The sequence below is a fragment of the Ursus americanus genome, chromosome 4, assembly GCF_024610735.1.
Source record: "Ursus americanus isolate L20-20 chromosome 4, mUrsAme1.1.p, whole genome shotgun sequence".
Lineage (NCBI taxonomy): Eukaryota > Metazoa > Chordata > Mammalia > Carnivora > Ursidae > Ursus > Ursus americanus.
The window spans coordinates 91,962,509-91,986,098 of NC_142130.1; the positions used below are offsets into that span (position 1 = coordinate 91,962,509).

At 40.6% G+C, this 23,590-nt stretch overlaps 1 protein-coding gene across 6 annotated transcripts in view; it reads left to right on the top strand.

The window, feature by feature from the left end:
- DYRK1A (dual specificity tyrosine phosphorylation regulated kinase 1A) overlaps positions 1–20,915 on the top strand; it is a 144,719-nt gene extending 123,804 nt beyond the window's left edge. For all 6 annotated transcript variants that reach the window (XM_045813504.2, XM_045813503.2, XM_045813507.2 and 3 more), the window contains 5 exons: positions 70–216; positions 2,058–2,198; positions 11,709–12,015; positions 12,503–12,627; positions 17,628–20,915. In XM_045813504.2, coding sequence (XP_045669460.1) covers positions 70–216; positions 2,058–2,198; positions 11,709–12,015; positions 12,503–12,627; positions 17,628–18,248 — 1,341 coding nt within the window. In that variant the 3' untranslated portion in view covers positions 18,249–20,915. The remainder of the gene's footprint in view (positions 1–69; positions 217–2,057; positions 2,199–11,708; positions 12,016–12,502; positions 12,628–17,627) is intronic.
- Positions 20,916–23,590: the final 2,675 nt, after the last annotated feature.

Below are 23,590 nucleotides of genomic sequence, written 5' to 3' on the forward strand. Positions count from 1 at the left end.
AATTCAGTGTGGAGCATAATTAAACAAAACTTGTGTTGGAATTAATAACGATATTAAAATATATTTCAGATATACCAGTATATTCAGAGTCGCTTTTATCGGTCTCCAGAGGTGCTACTGGGAATGCCTTACGACCTTGCTATTGACATGTGGTCCCTTGGGTGTATTTTGGTTGAAATGCACACTGGAGAACCTCTGTTCAGTGGAGCCAATGAGGTATATGATGGATTGCTTTCAAAACTCTGTTTCTGTTTTCATAATTTCTTTTTGTTTTTAATCTATGACAGTGTCATCTGAAAAATTGTTTTTAGAAAAAGATGTCTATTTATTCATTTAAATATTCAAATGTTGGGACAGTTTTGAATTTATATTATCCATTTTTAAAGTTTTTCATTTATCATAATGGTGAGTTTAGGACTTTGAGTTGGGAAGTGAGATCTTTTAATTTGCTACTAAGGAGAATAGCAAGTTAGTAAATGTTAAATAAGCATTTGGCTTAAATTTTACAGGTTTTAAGTATACTATAACGGAAATGATGATAAAAGGCATGAGGGCCACCCTGAGAACAGTGTAAAACATCGCTGTAAATTTTGAGAGTATGATTTGGAATTTAAGAAGTGATGACCAGTAGCCTTGATGGGTATTTGATCTGAATAATTGAGGGTGAATTAGGAGTATAGAATTTTAGGGCTGCAGATGATGTGTCATTGTTCTAATTCATGGGTTTTCAGTCTGTGTTCTCAGAAGATGTTTGGAGGTCAGAGGCAGTGCCTAGGAAGGCATGGGAGAGGCCGTGCTCTCTGGCAGTCAGAGAGAGGAATTGGACTTCCATTGGTTGGGGTTTTTCATTTTTTAAAGGAAAGTTAACCATTACAGATCTTGATAAGTCCATGCATTTATAAATAAGAAAAGAAGGGCCAACAAAATTTAATGACTTACTTATACTGGGTTATACAACTTTTGGTGTGGTGTCAGAAATCTGTCCCCTCCATCTTGTTAATTCCTTCGAACTACAGCTGGTGAGCCACTCCTGGGCAGTAGCTGGCATAGTGTGTGTTTGGTATTGTTTTGTTATCAGTAATATTACCCTGTAAAGTAATGCCTTTTTCATGAGCTTAAACAGTACTTAATTAAATTCTATTGTATTAATTATATTAAAATTAAAATATGATGAAATACAGTTAATTATATTCTGTTAAATCACCTGAAACTTCAGTGAACTTTTCATTCATTGTAAAAGCCAAGTCCTTTGAGTGGCTCGAAAATCCCCTCCTCTGACTCCTGCTTTCTCTCTGCAGCCTTGCCTCACCTCACTGTCTTGGTCCCAGCACAAAGCCTGGGTGTGTGGTCCCTTGGACACAGTAGCCACAGGCCCGTGCTAACTAAGGCCTTTGCACTCGTTCTTTTCTGTGTGTGGGAGGCCCTGTCCCCAGGGAGCGTATGGCTCCTTCCCTCACTGCCGTAGCTCTTTGCTCTCCTACGTCTTCTCCATGATCCTCTAGTACCCGTGGCAGTGCCCCTTGTCACTCTCCTTCCCTTCAGTTTTCTCCGTAGTTCTTAGTTGGCATTGACATAGTACTTTTAATTACGTATTTGTATGTTAGTGATCTCTTCCCCTATAATATAAACTTTTTGTCAGGGATTTTTGTTTTGTTTATTGCTCTGTTCTACTGAGTGTGGTTTCTAGCATATGGTAGACACTTGGTATTTGAGCGAATGAATCTGCACTTCAAAAAGAATACTTTATTCGGTTCACACTTTATTAAGCCTCTGGGATTTTTTTTTTTTTTTTGGATGGTTATTTGATTTTATGTGTTTCTTTAATTATCTGCCCTGTCCTGTGTGGAATGAGGGGACTGCAGGATGGCAGGGACTTTATCTCTTTTGTTCATGATCGTATGCTCAGTGCTTGGAGGTGTGCCTGACACACGACACACAGGAGATACTCTGTTTATAATTTATGAATGAATGAATGAATGAATGAATGAATTGATGAGCAGATGTAGGATGCACTACAGTAGAAGTTACAGGCTTTTTTATTTTTATTTTTAATACAGGTAGATCAGATGAATAAAATAGTGGAAGTTCTGAGTATTCCACCTGCTCATATTCTTGACCAAGCACCAAAAGCAAGAAAGTTCTTTGAGAAGTTGCCAGATGGCACTTGGAACTTAAAGAAGACCAAAGATGGAAAACGGGTAAAATAGGGAAACTTTTTGTTTTTTGAGCCTATGTTGTTTATTTTATTGGAGCGGTCTTTTTATAGCTCATTTTGTGTTTACTTGACCATCCGTGTTTTAAGTTAACAATTTCTTCTTTAATAATGTAGGCGTGTATTTCTTTAGTTGGGTGTAGTTTGACCTGAACTGTCTGTATGGACCAGTGTTTGTTTCATGGTTAGAGTTAAGGCTTCATTTTGAAAACTCTGTGTCTGCTTTGTGAGACAGCCGATCAAACCACCGTGCCTCGTTTCGGCAGTAGAATCAGTAAGTTTGACCTTTTTTCCTCGCAGTGTGGGTCTGTAATGAAGTCACAGTTAACAATACTGCAGCTGTGAGCAATAGAGGTCATAATTGCAGTACATCGCTGCTTTTTTTTTTTTTTTCTTTTTTCAGATGGGAGAAAAGGATTTTTGACTTCGGCAGTTTGTGACAAGAATATGAACTGACTGGAGTCCTTGTATAGATTTCAGTGCAGGTTCTTAGCTCAGTGGCAGAGATAGCAGGAGTGTCACATCTCCAAAATCCTCAAAGTGAGGTTTTCAAATCATTAGGTTTGTTTTAGTAAGTTTCTTTCAGCTGAGAACTTTTTTCAGCTCCCTAAACGATGTCAGTTTAACAGAGTAAATAATGGCAATTTTGCGTCTTGATTTAACTTTTTTTGTATCTGAAAATAATCATATTTTGTTATCTAGCTTGTTCGTAGTATAAAGCGAATGTAATATATAAATGTCTGATTGTATGTGATATATATACCAGACACCTTGTGATTGTAGTTTTGCATTTTTAACACGTATGAGATTTTATTTTTGCTCCAGTTTTTATTTTGTCCTTGCATTTTAGCGATGCTGCCACCAGGTGTCATTTCCAGTGAACTGAAGATGATGGTTATTTGCTTTAACTCACCTTCACATAGCTTGGAGTCTCAACTCTTAATGTTGAATTATTTTCTTTAGAATATTTAAAAACCTATCTGTAATTGTATCTTTCACAGCTGATTTGTAACTTACTGCGTTGTGCCTGATTCTCTAAAGTTCCAGGCAATGTAAAACCTGGCAGCCAAATTGTGCCTACTCCCCTTAAGAAAGGGGTGGAAAATACTGTGCAGGCCTCCTGAGTCCTTTTGCCTTTATCCACATCGCTAGCTTATCAGGCCTGGCCCCTTTCCCCCTGAACCAAAATACAGCCTGGGAATCCTTCTTAGTTTCCCCAGCATTCAGTGTAGCTCCTACCAGTCGATTTGAATTAGCATGGAGGATGTGAAAGTTCCTTTATGTTTTTTATCTCTCTGCAATACAGGCTACTACTTTCTCCATTTTGAAGTTTTTTTCTTCTGCCAGTTTTCTTCTCTTTTCTTTTTTAAGATTTTATTTATTTATTTGAGAAAGAGAGCATGAACAAGAGAGCACAAGCAGGGGGATCAGCAGAGGGAGAGGGAGAAGCAGACTCCCCACTGAGCAGGGAGCCTGACGTGGGGCTCGATCCCAGGACCCTGGGACCACGGCCCGAACTAAAGGCAGCTGCCCAACCGAGTGTGCCACCCAGGCGCCCCAGTTTTTTTTTTTTCTTTTTTCTAAATAAAACATTCATCCCATTGCATTCATATTTCTGTCTTAGAAAACCACAGTTAAGCCAGTGTGGGCTGTAACCTATCATTTCTCCCAGATTGAGCTATAATTATTATTATAAAAAATTATTGAGGGGGCACTTCAGAAAAGAGTAGATGGATCTTTTCCCTTTTTAAAATTGAAAGTGAGTATCTTAACCTCCATTTAATACAAATTAGCTATAGGTTTTATGAGATTTCCCTTAACTGCCATTAGCAGCTGGCTTAGACTTGATTTTTTTTTTTTTTAAGATTTTATTTATTTATTTGACAGAGATAGAGATAGCCAGTGAGAGAGGGAACACAAGCAGGGGGAGTGGGAGAGGAAGAAGCAGGCTCATAGCGGAAGAGCCTGATGTGGGGCTCGATCCCACAACGCCGGGATCACGCCCTGAGCCGAAGGCAGACGCTTAACCGCTGTGCCACCCAGGCGCCCCCCCCCCTTTTTTTTTAAAGATTTTATTTAGACTTGATTTTTAAAGTATAAAATAACTATTTGTCTTTGAACAGAAATAAATTTTGCAATGACAAAAAAAATCCAGAACCAAATGATTACATTATAAAGGATGAACTAGGGAATTTAACCCTAAGTATAAACTGAGTGCGTGTGCTGTCATTGGGTTTCTTTGTGCTTTTATTTTCTCAATGATTTAGTTTTTACTTTTAGTTTCTCACTTACGTTTCAAGAGCGCATTTTAGCTTCCTGGTAATGAAATCTGTATCCTACTGTATGTATATTTTTTTTGGTGGGGAACGTGGATGAAGAATTAAGATTTGTTTTGTTAAAGTATAGTTTTTGTACAACATATGCATACCTTACGTGTTCATTTCGTTTTACCCTTGTGTACAGCAATGTAACCACTACCTAAAACAAGGCACAGAATATTTCCACCACACTAGAAGTTCTCTGGTGACTCTTTTGTCATCCCACCTCACCCCACTTCCTGATTACTGTCGTCATAGGTTAGCTTTGCCTGTTCATATGCAAAATTCATACGAATGTAATCCTATAGTATTTATTATTTTGTTTCCTTCACTTAACAAACATTGTTTTTGGAAATTCATCCATATTGTTGTGTGTTTAGAAAGTTCTTTCATTTTATTGCCTCATAGTATTCTACTGAATAAAAATACTGTTAATTTATCTATATTTACCCGTCAGTGGATGTTTGGGTTGTTTCTGATTTGGACCTATTATGAATAAGGGTACTGGGAACATTCTTGTATAAATCTTTTGTACATGTGTGTTTTCATTTCTCCGGGATCACTACCTAGAGGTAGAATTGCCAGGTCATAGGGTATATGTGTGTTTACCTTCACAAGAAAATACAGTTCTCCATGTTTTTATCATTTTACATTCCTACGGTGTAGGAGGGTTCCAGCTGCATGACATCTTCACCATTAGGTATGGTTGGTCTTTTTTAAATCAGTCATTCTCACGGTCTATATAGTGGTTTCATTTGCCTTTCTCCATGACTAATAGTATGTGCTCATTAACCATTCATAGGTTGTTTTGGGTTTTTTGTTTTTTTTGGTTTTTTTTTTGCAACCATCTTTCCAGTCTTTTACTCATTTATTATTGAGTTGTTCAATTATTGAGTTGCAGGGTTTTTTTTTGTTTTGTTTTGTTTTTGTTTTACATGTAATGAATATAAGTCCTTTGTCACATTTGTGTAAGTATTTTTTCCCAGACTGTGGTTTACCTATTTCTTTTCTTGGTGGTTTCTTTTGATGAGCGGAAAATTTTAATATCAATGAAATCAAATTTGTCAACTGGTTTTTATGAATAGTACTAGTTTTTGTATCCTAAGAAATACTTGCTTTCCTCAAGTTTGTGAGGGTATGCTGTGCTTTCTTTTAAAAGATTTTTTGATCCTAGTTTTTTATGGTTGGAATTCTGTGGTTCATCTTGAATTAAGTTTTGAATATGGAATGAGGTGTAGGAGTTGATGTTCAGTCCCCAGATGCTTACCTAAGCATTGCAGCATCATTTGTTGAATTGGGGGTCTATATTTGCACCCTGTTCTGTTGCTTTGGTTGATCAGCCCTTGAACCAGTACCATGGTGCTGGTTACTGTAGCTGTGTGGTAAGTGTTAAGTTCAAGTAGTATAAATCCCCCAGCCCTTTTCTTCTGTTTCAAGAATTTTTTTTTCTATTCTCCAGGTCCTTTTTATTTACATATAAATTTTAGAATCAGCTTATAAATTTGTACCCAAAAAATCTTGCTGGAATTTGTTTGGTTTGCATTTGAAGTTCCATCCAGGAGAACAGACATTTTAACAGCATTGAGTCTTCCAGTCTATGAACATGGTCTCTCCATTTATTTAGTCTTTAATTTGTCTCAGCAGCATTTTGTAGTATTTTGTGCAGAAGTCTCAGGTGTATTTTATTTAATTTTTAATTTTTTGGATGCAATTTTAAGTGTCCTTTTTGAAGTATCATCTTCTAATTTCTCATTGCAAATATGTGGAAATAGAACTGAGTTTTCTATATGACTCTGTATCCTAAGACCTTGCTCAGTTTTACCTATTCTAGTTTTTTGTTTATTTTTAGATTCTGTAGGACTTCCTGCTTAATCATGTCCTCTGCAAATGAACAGTTTTATTCTTTGAATCTGTATGCCTTTATTTATTTTTGTTTTATTAACTGACTGGGACCTCCATATGTTGAGTAGTTATGATGAGAGCAGACATCTTCCCATGTTCCCACTCTGGTGGGAAAAGGATACATTTATTCAATATTTTTAAGTATGGTACTAATTGTATGTTTCTTACAGCCCTCTGTCGGGTTGAAGGAATAGTTTCCTGTGTTTTTAGAGAAGTGTTTTGCTTGTTTGTTTTTCTAAACCACGAGTGGGTTTCCAGCGTTGTCACATGCTTACTGCGGCTATAGAGATGATCACAGTGGTTTTTCTCTGTTGTGTGGTAAAATACATTAATTAACTTTTAGAATATTAAGCTCAACCTATGATAAACCACACTTGGCCTTGATATACTGTCTTCATATGTATTGCTGAGTTCAGTTCGTTAGTCTGTATTTGTAGGAATTTTGTCATTAAATGGATATTTGTCTAAAATTTTATATAATACCTTCATTAGATGTTGATCTCAGGATTATGCTGGTCTCATAAAACTATTGGAAAGTATTCTTTCTTGATTTTTCTGAAAGAATTTGTATAAGACTGGCATTATTTCTTTTGAAAATATTTTAATAGAGTTCATCGATGAAGCCATCAGGAACCGGGGATGTTCTTTGTTAGAAGGTTATTAATTGTAGCTCATATTTTTTGATAAATATGTGGGTCTTCAGATTTTCTTTTTGAGTAAATTTTGGTAGGTATGTATTTCAAGAAACTTGTCCTCATCTAAGTTGTTAGCTTTATTAGCATAAAATTACCTATAATATTTCATTGTTATCTTTGTAATTTCTGGAGGATCTGTAGTCGTGGTGTCTCTTTTTGTTCCTAATGTCGGGCATTTCTGTTTTCTCCTTTTTTCCCCTATTATTCTTGCTAGTGGTTTGTCACATGTACTAATCTTCTCAGACAACCAGTTTTTTTGGTTTTTTTTTACTGTTGTTTAGTCTTGTTTCTGTTTCACTGATTCTTTTTATTATTCTTTTTCTTCTTACTTTAGGTTAAATTTGCTTTTTCTAGTTTCTGAAGGTGGAAGCTTAGATCATTTATTAAAAACTTTCTTCTTATAGCATTTAAAAAAGGCATAAATTTCCCTCTAATTACTGCTTTAACTGCAAGCAGCACCTCTACTGATTTTGAAACATTTCTAATTTCCCTTGTGATTTCTTTATTGACCCATTGTTATTTAGAATGTTGTTACATAATTTCAAAATATTTGAGGGTTTTCTAGACATCTTATTGTTAACTGATTGCTAATACAGTAGCATCATGGTCAGAAAACATGATTTAACTCCTTTAAAATTAATTCAGACCTGTTTTATGTTATAGCAGGTGATCTCTCTGAGAGATGAATCTTTGGTGAATGTTCTGTGTACACTTGCTAGGAATTGTATTTTATACGTTTGTTTGGCGTAGTGGTCTACAAATGTCAGTGTAGGTTGGGTTGTTTGATTTTTTTTTTCGTATCTTTTACATCCTTACTTTGTGTGTATGTGTGTCTGTAGATATTCATTCTAGCAATGACAGAGAGGAATGTTAATCTTTAGAGATAATTTTGGATTTGTCTTAATCCCCCTTTCGTTGCTTTATGTGTTTTGAAGCTCTCTTAGTAGGTATGTACCCATTTAGTGTTGTGACTTTGTGGTAAATTCATTTTTCATTATGATGAAATGTCCCTTTTTATCTCTAGTAATATTTTTAAGTCTGATTTGTCTGATATTACTATATCTGTACCAGCTTTCTTATTCTTCACATAGTCTATATTTTTCCTACCCCTTAACTTGAAATCTGCCTGTATTTTTATATATGAAGTATGACTCTTATATGCAATGTAAGTTGTCAATGCCTTTTAATCAAGTCAGCTAGTCTCCTTCTTTCATGATGAATTTTTAATCCATTTAATTATTCATTAAAAACCCTGAAGTTTGAGCTTTAAAGTGTTGTCTTGTCTTACCTCCTTTCTCCCCATTCCTTCTTTCCTGCCTTCTTCTGGGTTAATGGAATACTTTCTGGTATTTTATTTCATCTCCTCTATTGAGGAGCTATTACTTTGTGTGTAATTTTTATTCTTTAATTATTTTTTAAGATTTTATTTATTTATTTTTGAGAGAGAGAGAGCATGAGCAGGGGGAGAGGGAGAAGGGAGAAGCAGACTCCCTGCTGAGTCAGGAACCCGATGCAGGGCTCGATCCCAGGACCTCGAGATTATGACCTGAGCCAAAGGCAGATGCTTAACCGACTGAGCCACCCAGGCATCCTTGTGTGTAATTTTTAGTGTTATATGCGTCTTTAAGTGATCAGTTGGCATTCCTCTAATATTACTTGATAAACCATGTAGTCAACCATGTGCTTTTGCCTAACCCTCCACCTGCTGTGCACTTGTCATCGTATATCACTTGTGCATGTGTCACAGCCCTCAAAACAAACAACTCCACTGCTTTAAATAAAAAATGACTTTTAAAGAAAATTTTAAACACCCAAAGAATGAAGGTAATAAGACAGTCTTTTCTGTTTACCTGTGCAGTTCTCTGTTCCTTTCTGCAATTTCTGGCTTCCAGCTGGTATTATGTTCCTTCAGAACAGAACTTCTAATTTTTTTTTTATTTTATAGTGAATAACTTTTGGTGGTGATTTTCTGTGAGCCGTTGTTTCTCTGAAAATATCTTTATTTACCTTCTTAAGGAAGATAAGGAAATTTCCATGGATATAGAATTCTAGGTTGACATTTCAGCAAAAGAAAAAAGAAATTATGACATTGTTTAAAGATGTTAATGACATTGTTTTCCGTATTACGTTGTTTCTGAAGAGAAGCCAGTGGTTTTTCTAAGCATCCTTCCCCATGTGTAATGTTTCTCCCTCTCCCCTGGCTGATTTTGATCTTTTTCTCTTTATGTTCAATTCTTCAATAAGTTGACTCTTATGTCACTAGTTTTCTTTGTATTTATTTTCATTGGAGTTTGCAGAGTTCTTGGGTCTGTGGGTTGTTCTCTTTCATCAGTTCTTGAATATCCTCAGATTTTGTCTTTTCAAATATTTGTTCTGCTCAGTCTTTTTCTTTTTTTTCTTTTTCATTTTCTTTCCTCTTCTCTCCTCCCCTCCCCTTTCCTTTTTCTACTTAAATGTATGTTACATTGCACTATATTATCTTAGAGGTCTCTGGTTTATTCATTCTATGTTCTTTTTTTGTTTTAGTTTGGATAATTTCTTTGCTCTGTCTTCTTATTCACTGATTTTTTTCTTCTGTTGAGTCCAGTCTTATGTTAAAACCATTAAGTGAATTCTTTATTTCTGATATTGCATATTTTAGTTCTAACATTTCCACTTTTTTTTTTTTTTTTTTTTAAGATTTATGTTTTTGAGAGAGAGAGAGAAAACATGCCTGGCAGGGGACAGGCAGGGGGCAGAGGGAGAGAGAATCTTAAGCAGACTCCATGCTGAGCGCGGAGCCGAACACGGGGCTCGATCTCATGACCTTGAGGTCATGCCTTGAGCCAAAACCAAGAGCAGTCACACGCTCAACCGACTGTTCCACCCAGGCGCCCCTCTTTTCTGGTTTTTTGTATGGTTTTCATCTTGTCTCCTGAAATCTCCCCATCTGTTCATACATGTTGTCCACCTTTTGAACTAAATTCTTTAACGTATTTGTCATAATTATTGATAATGCCTGTCTGCCAGTTTCAACATCTGGGTCATTTATGTGGGTCATCTTACTAATTTTTTCACTTGATTATGGACCCATCTTTTTAATATTTCTTGTATCTGATTTTTTAAATGTGTGCCAGACTTTGTATTTAAGAACACTTGAGATGGAAGTAAATTTTGCTTCCCTCCAGAAAGAGACCCACCTCTCATTCTGTCGGATCGTAGTGTGGGGCTAGGTCAGTTTCCTTTGTAGTTAAGCTGAATCTGGGCTTTGCTTCGTTTGTCTGCTCAGCTTAGATTCTATTCTCCACCGTGTTCATAGATTTTAAGTGGTGTCTGTGGAGACCTGAGCGCTCCGTACATTGTGGCCCAGCTAGCAGCCTGCTCATGTCGGTGCCTCACGCAGTCTCTGTCCGGCCTGCTGCTCTGCCCCCAGCCTCTCAGTGCCCTGGGGGCTCCCGTCTGGGCTGTCGGCCTGCCCTCAGCCTTGGGTCCTTCCGCACCACCACAAGTTGGTTCAGAGTTGGGCTGGATGCTTACCCAGATCTCTGGCGTTTGTTCGCCCATCTCATGACCCTTCTTTCCCAAGAAGGGCTTTTCATTTTCTGGAATTTAGTTAATTCTGGTTTGTTTAGTCCTAGGCACTCTAATGGGCTTTTAAAATGGACTGTTCTTGTGGCCCGGCTTACCTGCCTGGCCTGTTCTTGCTTCTAGAGTGAGAGCAATGTCCCTTGCAAATTTCTACCTTGTCACCAGAAGTAAAAATCCAGTGATGCTGTTCTGAATAAATTCAGTATTCATAGGGATTTTAAGTGTTACGCTGTCCTCTCTTGAAAAATGAATTTTCAGAAAATTTCAATGCATTAAGGTAATTTATTATTCAACCTACTCTAAAGGGAGGTATAAATAATTTGCTTTTAATTTCTTTAAATATATGCAAAGGGGCGCCTGGTTGGCTCAGTCGGAGGAGGGTGTGACTCTGGATCTTGGGATTGTGAGTTTAAGCCCCACATTGGGTGTAGAGATTACTTTTAATAAATTTTTAAAAAGTGTAAGTGAGTAGGTTTAAACCAGTGAATCTTAACTTGGAGCCTACTTGCAGTGTTGACCAAAGCTCTGGAGAGCGGCCATTGTGAAAGAAAGGGGCACCCAGGGTAGCTGGGGCATCAGGCAGAAAAGAGGTTCAGAACCACATGCCTGGAGTGGCAGTTGGCACACCTCCTTCACGTGAAGAACCAGATAGCACAGGGTGTGGGCTCCGTGGGCTTCTGTGGCATCTTACTTGGTTTTATTTGGTTTTACAATCTCCAAACATATAAAAACCATTTATGGCTGAGGCTGGACAAAAACACCCCCTAGGCCAGGCCATTGTTGGCTAAGCCCTGGGCTCCGTGATCTTTACAGTCATTCTTGACCTCAAAATTATTTTGAATTTCTCTAAGTGCATCTGCAGTAGTAATGTATGAAAATACAGAGGATCTAACTATAAAGCATTCTTTTTAATAAGGGCCTGTACGTAATAGATTTAAGCATATTTGAAGTTATGTAGGCTTTTACATATTCCATCAAATTTAGAGAAAGCCTTTTTATCTTTCTTCTCTTTAGGAGTATAAACCACCAGGAACCCGTAAACTTCATAATATTCTCGGAGTAGAAACAGGAGGACCTGGTGGGCGTCGTGCTGGGGAATCGGGTCATACTGTAGCTGACTACTTGAAGTTCAAAGACCTCATTTTAAGGATGCTTGATTATGACCCCAAAACTCGAATTCAACCTTACTATGCCCTGCAGCACAGTTTTTTCAAGAAAACAGCTGACGAAGGCACTAACACAAGTAATAGTGTGTCTACCAGCCCTGCGATGGAGCAGTCCCAGTCTTCGGGCACCACCTCCAGTACGTCTTCAAGCTCAGGTCGGTTCTTAGCCCGAGGTTAGGCCTGCAGGGCTTTACTGTTTTCTTTACCAAATGGGGGTTATTGTAAAGTATCTTAAAAACTTGTTGGTGGGATAGGGAGGAATTACTTGACCTAAGTCTATTCTTTGTAGTTAGTAAAAAAAAAAAAATCCACCTGCCCCAAAGCTCCAGTACTTAATTACGCATAATAAAGTCTGCTTGGCAGTTGGAAACGAAACTCTCTACTAACCAAAATTTTTAATTGCTTTTTAAATAGAACTACTTTGTTCACATGGTTGAATTCTCCTCTGATGTAACCAAAACCAAATAGTTCAGTGGCTAATGGGAAAGAACTTAGAGAGTGGGCTAACTTTCTGATCCGCTTTCAGGCTGTTACAGCTTTCTGTGTGTGACGTGCTTTCAGTTTCAGTGTTACAGCTGTAGGATATATACTTGAGCAAAGCTAACTTCAGACTTACAAGTTGTCTTGTGTGTGCTACCAAAGGTGGATCGTCGGGGACGAGCAACAGCGGGAGAGCCAGGTCAGACCCGACGCACCAGCACCGGCACAGCGGCGGGCACTTCACAGCTGCCGTCCAGGCCATGGACTGTGAGACCCACAGTCCCCAGGTGAGCCTCCGCGCCGCTCACGCCGTCCCCTGCTGTGCCCAGGGAGAGCAGCCGTGGGGGCCGGGGGCCTTTCGGAGGGTTGTGTCATTTTCTCCAAAGGGTCATGGTAGCTTCCTCATTTATAGGGAATTCTAACGTGTTTGTAACTAAAACACATCCGTGCAGTTTTCTCTCTCATTATTCAGAAACAGCTAACATTTCTGGGGTGCATACCAGCTACTGCTCCAGTTGTTTTTTCCTGTGTTTATCTCCTTTACTACAGCAGTGTTTTGAGCCTTACACGTTCGAGTTTTCATTTTACTTTGGGAACTGACACTTGATGGGTGAGATAACTTTCCCGGCTCGTGATCTTGATTACTTGCTCTGACTGCTTCCCTGTGATCTTTCATCACTAACAGTCCTTGATTCCAAGTCAGTTTGTGGTTTGATTTTAACCTTCATGTTGGTCTGGTTTGGTTTGGTTTTGGGGTGGGGTGTTTTTTTTTTTTTTTGAGGATTTTTTATTCCTTTGTTTTTTAAATTTGTTAAAGAAGAGGCTGTAATTGAGTAATGTTTTTTTAAAAAATGGGTGAAGCAGATGGTGGTAGTAAAAATATTGAATGCTCCTTGTAAAATAGTAAGTTAATTCCTACTGAGCACATCACAGTGTTTTATAATGAGAGGCCAGTGTGTTATTTGCTGAGCGAAGTAGAGCTGAGGTTGCTGACTGTCATCCCCCATTCTTGTGGCCGGGTCTGCTGGATGCCACAGGAGAAAACCCCACGCGTGGACAGTTGGTACCACCGTTAATTAGTATTCCCCGGTCTCTCTGGGCACTCTGACCATTCCTCGTCCCCTCCTGTCTCTCCGTTCTCTTTAATCATTGTTTCAGGTGCTGCTTCTACTCTTTGTAGAAACTGTTGACCTCTCCTTCAGTGACCTCGCTCTTGCTGCATAAGGAGAGTCTTCAGACCAGGAGCGCCTCATCCAGCCTGAGTGCTTGTCCGCCTCTCTTCCACCTCTGTCTCTTGTCAGAGGCAGGGTCTTCCCTCTTGCCCAAGGCCAGCCCCCCTTGAGCTCCTGCCCGCTCCTCCTCCTTGCATTTGACTTTGCCCTTTGCTCAGCCTCTGGCTCCTGGGGCTACAGCCTCTCCTCTTCTGCTTGATTTTTCTTCCTGTCAGCGTCTGATCCTCCCCAAGTCTCTCCCAGCTGGAGCTAGACCTTTCTGTGTCTGTCTGGCCCTACATTTTGCTGCGAGGTGGGGGTGGGCTCTATTTTATCCCTGAAGAATTCTTCAGTCTGCTCCAGTCAGGCTGCCTCCAAGCCGTTCCTGCATCGTCAGCTGCGATCACTGCTGAGGAGGCCAGTGGGCATTCAGATGCTCGCCTTTTTTCATTCCTCACCCACATTGACAGTCCTGGCTCCTCCCTCCCCTTGGAAGCTCTCTCCTTCTTTTTCCCTTGACAGGTCACCGCCTGACTTGCCCCCCACTTCTCTGGCCTTTCCTTCCTCGTCTTCTCTTTGGGATTCTCTTCTGCCCACCCTTACTGATGACTGTGGTACCATCCTTTTTTTTTTTTTTTTTTTTTCTTAAAGATATTATTCATTCATTCATTCATTTGAGAGAGAGCTGAGCAGGGGGATGGGCAGAGCAGGAGGGAGAGGGACAAGCAGACTACACACTGAGCACAGAGCCTGATGCAGGGCTTGATCCCTCGACCCCGAGATCATGACCCAGGCGGAAACCAAGAGTCAGACACCCAACTGACTGAGCTACCCAGCCACCCCGACTGTAGTACTGTCTCGATGCAGGTCACTCCTCCAGCTTCAGTTCTCACCCAGACCTCAGTCCTGAGCCCGAGGCCTTTCTTTCTGTTTACTGTAACCATCACTTCAAAAGTCTCTACGACGGGACACTGCAGATGCGCCGTATAACTGCATTTGCACCCTGTCACAGCTCTCCACCCTTGGGGGGTTCTTCGTGGAGATGGCGCTGGGGGCGCCCGTTTGTTCCAGCCGTACACCTGGGGGTTAGGGAGCTCATTTTTGACTCCTCTTTCCCTCATCCCGCAGTTGAATCAAGTAGTAAGTTGTGTGGATTCTGAATATCCTAAATATGCTTTTATTCTCTGTACTTCACCCCATTCTGCAGCCGTCTCCAGCCTGTCTTACTATACAGAATATTCTAAGTGGTCCTCCAGCTTCCAGTTTCAGCCAGCGGTCAACACTGTTCCCTTCTCCACAGGCACGGAACATTCAGTAAAGCAGTCTGATGTGGCCTTTCCCTACTTTAAACCAGCGTTTGGTTTTTCTTTGTACTTAAAAGGAAATTTAGACTTCTTATGAAGGTCTTGGTGACCACCATGGCCTGACCCCTTTTCAGGGCATTCTCCTCTTTATTTGCTCTGGTCTTACTGGATTTTTTTCCATTTCTAGAAGACACCCATGTTCTTTCATGTTTCTCTCATGTACTGTGTTCAGCCCGGACACTTTTCCTCTCTCTATTGTAGTCACTACCATTTATACTTCATGTCTTCGCTTAAACGTTGAATTCTTTAGAACCACCTACCTTTCTGCCCTCCAAATGCATGAGATAGCGCAAACACATAGACATGGGCCAGGAGTAACATGAGACACTTGTTTACCTCCCACCTGTATTTCACAGAAGTCATTATTTTGCCTTATTTGCTTTAAGCCCTTGTTAATTTAATTTTTTGAATAGATGATATATCGTTAAAAAAATATGTAAGTGTAAAAGGGGATTCAGTGAAGACTTCCCTTCCATGTCCTCTAGTCACCCAATTTCTGAACTAGTGTTACTGGTTTTTGGTATATTTTACACATACCCACGTACAGATGCATATTCTTAATCTTTGTACACAAATAGTGTGCTGTGCACACTTCTACATCCTGAGTGTTGTGTTTTTGTTTTTTTTAACACGTTTTACATGTATTTTTTAACATATATTTGGAGCTTTTTCTATATCAGTATATGGAGAACTTTTTCATCCTTCTTTCTTTATAGTCACACGGTACTCTACTGTTTAGAGGGCCATAAGTCACTTCCCCAGGTCCCTGTTAATGGACAGTTAGTTAACCTCCAGTCTTTTTTACTATTACAGATGATGCTGGAATGCCATACACATATCACTCACACACATGCAGTGTAACTGTGGTAGAAACCCCTCGATGTGACATCACAGGTCAGAGAGTGATGTGATCTGTGATTTTTACAGCTGCTGCCAAATTGCTCTCCATGTAGTTTCGCCAGTATAGCCTTCCACTAACAAGACTTCGGAGAAATAGTCCGAAGGTGTGATTACCTTCGATCAATCTGAAATGAAAAATGGTATTGGACAGAGGATATTTTTATTTTGATTATTTATTTTTATACATGAATTTGAGTAGCTTCATAGTTGAAGAACCATTAGTAGTTCCTGAAAACTTTCTGGCTATTTTTCTGCTGGATTGTTTTCAGTGGTGTTTCTTGAAGTTTGGTTCTTAGACTACCTTTGTTGAGTAAATACTTAATGATTTATGCTGGCTCCTGATAAAAGAAACGCGGGCTTTGCCTTCTTCGAGCTTATAGTGCCACAGTAAATAAACAAAATCAAATTAATAGAAATTGCAAATACCATTAATTGATAAAAAGAAAACAGGGCTGGATAACGTGATATAGAACAGCTGGCTATTTGTTGGGTGGGATGTGTTATGATTCGAGTAGGCCAGACTGATAACAGACCCCCCAAATACAGTAGCTTAAAGCGTATGAGGTTTCTTTCTTTTTTATGTGATGGTCCTGTAGGGATTCAGCTTAGTGGCACGGCTCTGTCCCGTGTCCTGGGCTCCACCATCCCTTAGGGCCTACTTGTCTGCTGTATCTACCAGGCAGGGCGTGGAAGGTATTTGTGGGCCAGGTCTGGCCATGACCTAGAAGCTTTCATTCATGTTCCACCAAGATTTAGTCATGTGCCCATACCGAAGTACGGGGGAGGCTGAGAAGTATAGTGCAGCCATGTGGACAGCTAGTAGCTTCTGCCACAGGAGTTGGGGCAGCCTTATCCAGAGTGGTCAGAGAAGACTCAAACTGAAATGAGAAAGAAGAATCCAAGCAGAAATTAGAAATCCGAGCAGTTTAGGCAGAAAGGAACAGTAGGCACAAATATGCCCTGAGACATTTGAAAAATACCAACTAGAAGGAAGACCTGGTGTGGTTGGAACCCGGGTAGCAAGAGGAAGCATAGCTAGAGGAGAAGTTTGGAGAAATAAACACTGGCCAGATGAGGCAGACTGCTATATGGATTTTGGATTATTTTGTTTTTCTAAGGGCACGGAGAGATCATTAAAGGATCTTAAATAGGGAAGTGATTGGATCTGTGTTTTTAAAAAGTTCATTCTTCACTATGGAGAATGGACTGGAAAAAGGCACAAGGATGGAAGCTGGGAGCTGATTTCTGGGGCTCTTGGACCAGTGCAGGCAAGAGCTAGATGGTAGGAGCCTGGGAGAGGAGGGATGGTGGTGGACACGAAGGGAAGAGGTCAGGTTGGGGCTCTGTTTTGAAGGCCGACTCAGTGGTACTTGCTTATGGTTTGGATGGAGGAATTGCTGAGCAGCTAATGGGGAGGGTGTTCTTACCGAAACAGGAAAGATGGTGAGAAGAGGGGCTTTACAGGGGAAGTAAAGAACTCATTTTGAACCTGTCAAGAATATTTACTATCTGGCTCTTTCCAGAAAAAGTTTGCTGAACCCTGGCATAAACAATGCTCCCAAGGAAAGAAAGTGGCCAGTGAAATATGTGAGCCTATTAATGGGTATAGCTTGCTAAAAATTGCAGCTTTCATAGTAAAATACCTTTTCATTTAAATATATTTGGAATTTTGCATTGTAGAACTAACACACTGAAAGTTTCAAAATCCCCTCTCTCTAATTAGTGTAATGCTGTTGTCATAGTTTTTGATGGAAGATGAATTAAAGCTTGGAAACAGTACTCTGAATAAATCCTTCAAAAATCTTCTTACAGGTGCGTCAGCAATTTCCTGCTCCCCTTGGTTGGTCAGGCACTGAAGCTCCTACACAGGTCACTGTTGAAACTCATCCCGTTCAAGAAACAACCTTTCATGTAGCCCCTCAGCAGAATGCATTGCATCATCACCATGGAAACAGTTCCCATCACCATCACCACCACCACCACCACCACCACCACCATGGACAACAAGCCTTGGGTAACCGGACCAGGCCAAGGGTCTACAATTCTCCAACGAATAGCTCCTCTACCCAGGATTCTATGGAGGTTGGCCATAGTCACCACTCCATGACATCCCTGTCTTCCTCAACTACTTCTTCCTCTACATCTTCCTCCTCTACTGGTAACCAAGGCAATCAGGCCTACCAGAACCGCCCAGTGGCTGCTAATACCTTGGACTTTGGACAGAATGGAGCTATGGACGTTAATTTAACCGTCTACTCCAATCCCCGCCAAGAGACTGGCATAGCTGGACATCCAACATACCAATTTTCTGCTAATACAGGTCCTACACATTACATGACTGAAGGACATCTGACAATGAGGCAAGGGGCTGATAGAGAAGAGTCCCCCATGACAGGAGTTTGTGTGCAACAGAGTTCTGTAGCTAGCTCGTGACTAAATTGAAACTTGAGTTTGTTTCTTGTGTGTTTTTATAGAAGTGGTGTTTTTTTCCAAAAAACAAAGTGCAAAGCTGCTTGCATCAGAAGGAGATTAACACACTGAACCGCTACAAGAGGGCAAAGCTGACTTTTTTTTTTTTAACTTGAAAAGATTGCAAAGGCACAATGAAGTTTTTAAAAGAGCCATGTCCAAACCCATCGTCATGGATAGCGCAGAGGTGTCCTCTTTTTGCCTCCCCCATTTTAACTTGCCACACCCCAGTCATAATGGGGTTTTTTTTTTGTCTTTCTGTTCCACAAAAGTTAATGTTCAGATGTTGGTCTTGGTCATTTGCCAACTAATTTTAAAATAAAAAGGCACTGCACATAATTTGCATAAAGGGCCCCTTGAGGGTGTTTTTTTTTTTTCTTTTGCTTCCCCCCCCCTTTTTTTCCCCTCTCTTGTTTGTTTTGTTTTGGGTGGGGGGGTGGGAAATTTGGGTTTTTAAGTCCTCTAAACACACTTGGGCACGGAAATGCAGTACTGTAAGGAAGAGGGACCTCCAGCTTACACAAACATCACCTTCAGCTCTATGGAAGGGACGGTTGTATTGGAGTTTGTAAGGCACAGTAAGCATGCTAAGTGGCGGGGATCAGAACTCTCCTGTCTGAACCTACTGAGGAGCAAAGCAGCAATTACATGGGATCCTGTGGGTCTCCTGTTGTAGACGCCACAGTAAGATAGTAATGGAACATGACCGGTCTCCTAACCAAGGTGCACTGAGAAGCAATCAACGGGTCAGTCGTGGCCAGTCCTGGGGAGGTCTGAGTGGTGGTCTTTGGGATAACCTTTGGCCTTATGGATTTGGACTCGAAATTAGAAGAGCCTACCATTTCAGATGCAATCACTTTTGGACATGCTTTTGCAGACAGTCCTTAATGCTGAAAACACAGAGAATGGGTAATTCAAGAGGCCTTTCTTTTAAAATAGACTTTTGTGACCCACTAATTGTAAGGTATTGCAAGGTCACTTTGCGTGTGTCATAAAGTTGACTTCCTTATTGGTTGAAGGTCACAGAAGTAGTGGTTTGCTTTGATGGAAATAGCTACAGCTGTGTCCCTTCCTGCTTTTTACTTTTTTGTTTTTGTTTTTGTTTTTTTTTTGCTTTTTTTTCTCGGCACGTGGTATCTCCACCATTTCTTCTGCACAAAGATGTCTTCTGTTCATCCTGAACATTTTTAAAAAATGCAGAATTTTATGTGACTGCTTTTTTGCCTCACAATTATGCTGTGAATTTTACAAAAATTTATTTTCTTTTTTGATAATTTATTGTACCAAAGCTGTTTTTATAGCACATAGATGTCTGTAACCAATAATGTAGCAGTTCTGCACTTTGACACAAGGTGTAACTAGACCATTTTTAAATGTCAGTTGAAAATTATGGCTGTACTATTGCTTAAACAAAACTGGAACTGTTGTTGAATCCATAGCCAATACATCTACAGCAATCTTGTGTACTGAGCATAATAGATTGACCTCTAATTCAAGATCCCAACATCTGTTACATTCTAAATGTGTTCAGGCTTCTGAAGGTAAAGGGACACTGGATCCAGAAGCTGTGGAGCCAGCAGCTGATTCGTGTATTCCTGATTAACCTCCTTGTAGACTTGAAAGCAAGACCTCGATTGCACCGACAGGTCAAAAATCCGAGCACGAGTAAAGCAGAACTCTCATGCGTGACCTGAAGTGAACGGGCTGGTGTCGAACAGGTGCCTAGTTTTGAGATTCTGCTGCCTTAATGTAACACAGGCTGGCAGTGGCTAAATTTGCGTTCCCATTTTAAATTGACCAATTTTAGGGTGTTATACTTTTGAGCGGTTGAATTGGGAGAATGAAGAGAAGTAATTTATCTGTCCAAGATCAAAGAAGCCTAGGAAAGAAGCAGTAATCTACCTCTGCCGATAACCCTGTTCAGAACAACTCAGCAGAACACCACATTACTTTTTATTGGTCAATTCCATGGGGCTGACAAGGTCAGTTTTTTCTGAACAAAAGCAGGTTTTTATATGTAAACAGTGACAAAAGAAAGGCTTAAAACTATGTGAATGTGAATGGAAACTTGGAAAATATCCGTTTTTATAATCCACAAATTTTTTTTTGTTGTTAATCAGGAAATCCATATTTATTTTGTAATTAAATGTCAAGCCTGTGGATGATTTTTGAACTTGGTAGTTCATAAAGGTTTACAGTGAATAAAAGGAGATCATCTTGAGTATAGCAGTATCAGAAGGAGTCAGTAGTTACTGCTGTTGAGGAATATGAGGGGAAGATAGTACATGGGTCAGGTCATTTTTTTCTGTGCTGGTTGCCACATCTTAGCAAGCACCAAAAAAACAAAAGCAGTTTTTAAACCGCTATTAACATAAAGGAAATCATAAAATCCAATGCTTCTGCATACTGTGTTATGTTACAGTCCAGTTTTGTGTGCTTTACTACACGGTTTGGTTACAGGACTTCTGTGCATTGTAAAACATAAACAGCATGGAAAAGGTTAAATACCTGTGTGCAGATTGTAAGATCTGGTCCGGACTTGCTGTGTATATTGTAACGTTAAATGAAAAGAACCCCCCTTTGTATCATAGTCATGCGGTCTTATGTATGATAAACAGTTGAATAATTTGTCCTCAGACTCTTTACTATGCTTTTTTAAAATTAAGAAAAATGTAAACATAGTAAAAATCTTCCTATGCAAGTAAACTGGTCCAGGTAATGGTCTGGTAGGTATATTGAGTGTAAGTTTGGTCCAAGGTGTGAAAAGGAAAATAGTATTTATGTTGACCTAGGTAGGCATCCCAGATCTTGGGAAGTAAAGATTGGAGGTTTTGACTTTGATCATTTTGAGTATTAAGATGGATTCTATGAGTGATGAACTATATTCAGTTTCTCTCTGGTTCGAAGTGCTAATAGTTTGTGGTGTTCAGAATGGCTTTGAGGGTTCAGTGGTTTTCCCTAAGAGAAAGCAAGAGGAAATACACGTCATCTTGTTCCTCCTTCCCCAGACCCTCGTATGGGGGTGAGTCAGGGACTTTCTTGTACAGTCTGAAATGCCTGCCCCAGTGCATTTGTGTCTGGCCTACAGTCTCCTCTCTTTATAAACTAATCGGTAAGTATGTATTAAGGTGCCTGTCGACAAAGGCAAAAAAAGCTTATTCAAAAAAGTTAAATGTGACTCTGCTGAATGCATGTTGGCCACACAGAGTTAGACTTAACATGTAAGAAAGAAAAACTTGCTTTAGTTTTTTTCTTAGGGTATGAGCATTTTCCGTAGGTTAAGTGGCACATTTTTATGGTATCAGACTTCAGAAACCATTTTAATGTTGTTAGAACTATCTGTAAAAAATCATTACGGCTGCAGTCATTCTAGAAGGACAATGCCTGTTGCGTTTGTGACTGTAGCCTCCTTTCCAGCTCCTGCGTTGTTAAACTTATGGTTAAAATAAGTCATATAATAAGGAAATACATAAACTACAAAGACGAGATAGCAAATGCCCAGTTTCTTCCAGGTGCCCCAATTCCCTTTTGGCCTTTACTTTGTTCGCTGTCGGAATACAAGCTCAGTACTCATTTTTATATCCATTTTTGTAGCGGTGACCATAACTAATAGATCAGGTGATTTGTTCCAGATACAGAGGTTGGCCTTAGTGCCATTTATGAAGACCATTTGAAATTTTAAGCTTAAGGCCGGGGGGAACGCCGACTGTGGTGCACTGAGATTGTATTCAGATTTCTGAGAACGCTCCCTGGGACAGCTGGTGGCCCAGCATCGAGAAGCCTTGGGTGTCAGAGTAGAGCAGACGTTCTCATTTTCTTAATCTTGGATCTCGTTCCCTAGACTTAATTTTCTAGTGTGAAAATACACATTGAGTCATTTTTAGTAGAAAGAACAAGAAAAGAGAAGAGCCTAAGAAAACAGCTTATTTTATCCTTTGTTGTCCCTCCTCACGCGTAGCAGTCCCTGTCAGTGTGTCCACCGAGAGCCGTGCTCTGGGTCATCTGGCCTTTCGCCCTGTGCCAGTGGTTGTTACATATTTAAACACAGTGTTCCAAGCACCAGGTGTTTTTTGTGCAAGACTCACTGAGGAAGGTAAGTGGACCATCGGGGAAGGGGGGTGGCGTGTGTGTGTGCGTGTGCGTGTGCGTGTGTGTGTGTGAGCGTGGATACCCATGGTCCCAGGTTTCAGGTGCTTGAGGTGAGCGGGGAGAAAGAACCGGGTGTTCTTCACAACTTTCTCAGAGAGGACAAGGTATTTGCCATTGTTAAATTTTCTCAAATTCTTACCCTAAATCTTGTTCAAAGGACAAAAAGCTATTTCCCCAACGAAAACGTTCAGGTTTAAGCACATGCGTGATAACCAGGTGCAGGTATCCCCTCCTTCCCAAAAGTTGGCCTTCGCTTTGACAAAGGACGACCTACATGAGTACGGGGACAGCGGTCTTCCGAGAGCGAACACCCTCTTGCGATTCCTGGCGGTCAGCGAGGGCCGCGCCCGCGGAGGCCTCGGGCCACTGGGGCTCTAACGACGGTGCTCAGACAGCGGAGGCCTGGCCCTGGACACCCCAGATTTCGTCCACAGTCTCTCCCTGAAGAGGTTTGGTTGTCACGGTTGCCCACCTTGAGAGTATGTCCTTTTACTGCCAGGTGTGCGGGGGCCTAAGACGTGCGTGCGTCCGTCCCTGCCTTCCGCAGGGGAACCCGGGCACGCGGCTTCCGGCCGGCCTCCCTTGGCTTTCACGGGCCGTCACGTGTCCGGGCTCGCCTGGGTTCTGAAGGCGCAGGGTGCCGGAGCGGGGATCATCTTGGCTAAAAACTTCCCCTTTTAAATGGGGAGGTAAAATAATGGCAAAGTTGCTGGTGGAGGATGGGGGACGTGGGGTCGGGGCCTGGGCATCTGCGTTTTCAAAGCCACCTTCCAGGTGGTCCTGCACCTGTAGCCAGGCGTGATCCCGGGCAGGCAGATGCGTGGGGCCCATCTCACTAGTCTGAACGAAAGAGCTTTTTAAAGTATAGTTTTATTATTGAAGTTTTTGTACATATATACATTAATATGGAATTGAACAAGGTGTAAAATATATGCATGAACAACTCACAACTTCTGCTGCGTTATAAATGTTAACAAGCCCGCAAGAGAGGCAGAAATGACCAGATACAAGAATATAAAACTTCGTACAATTGTGTCTTTTGTCATCTTCCCTTTTGGAAGTGGGATGACGTGACGACAGCTCAGCTCCCAGAGGTCCCACGAGAACGGCAGGTGTGCAGTTTCCCAACAGCGGGCCTGGGGCCTGGGCCTTGGTAT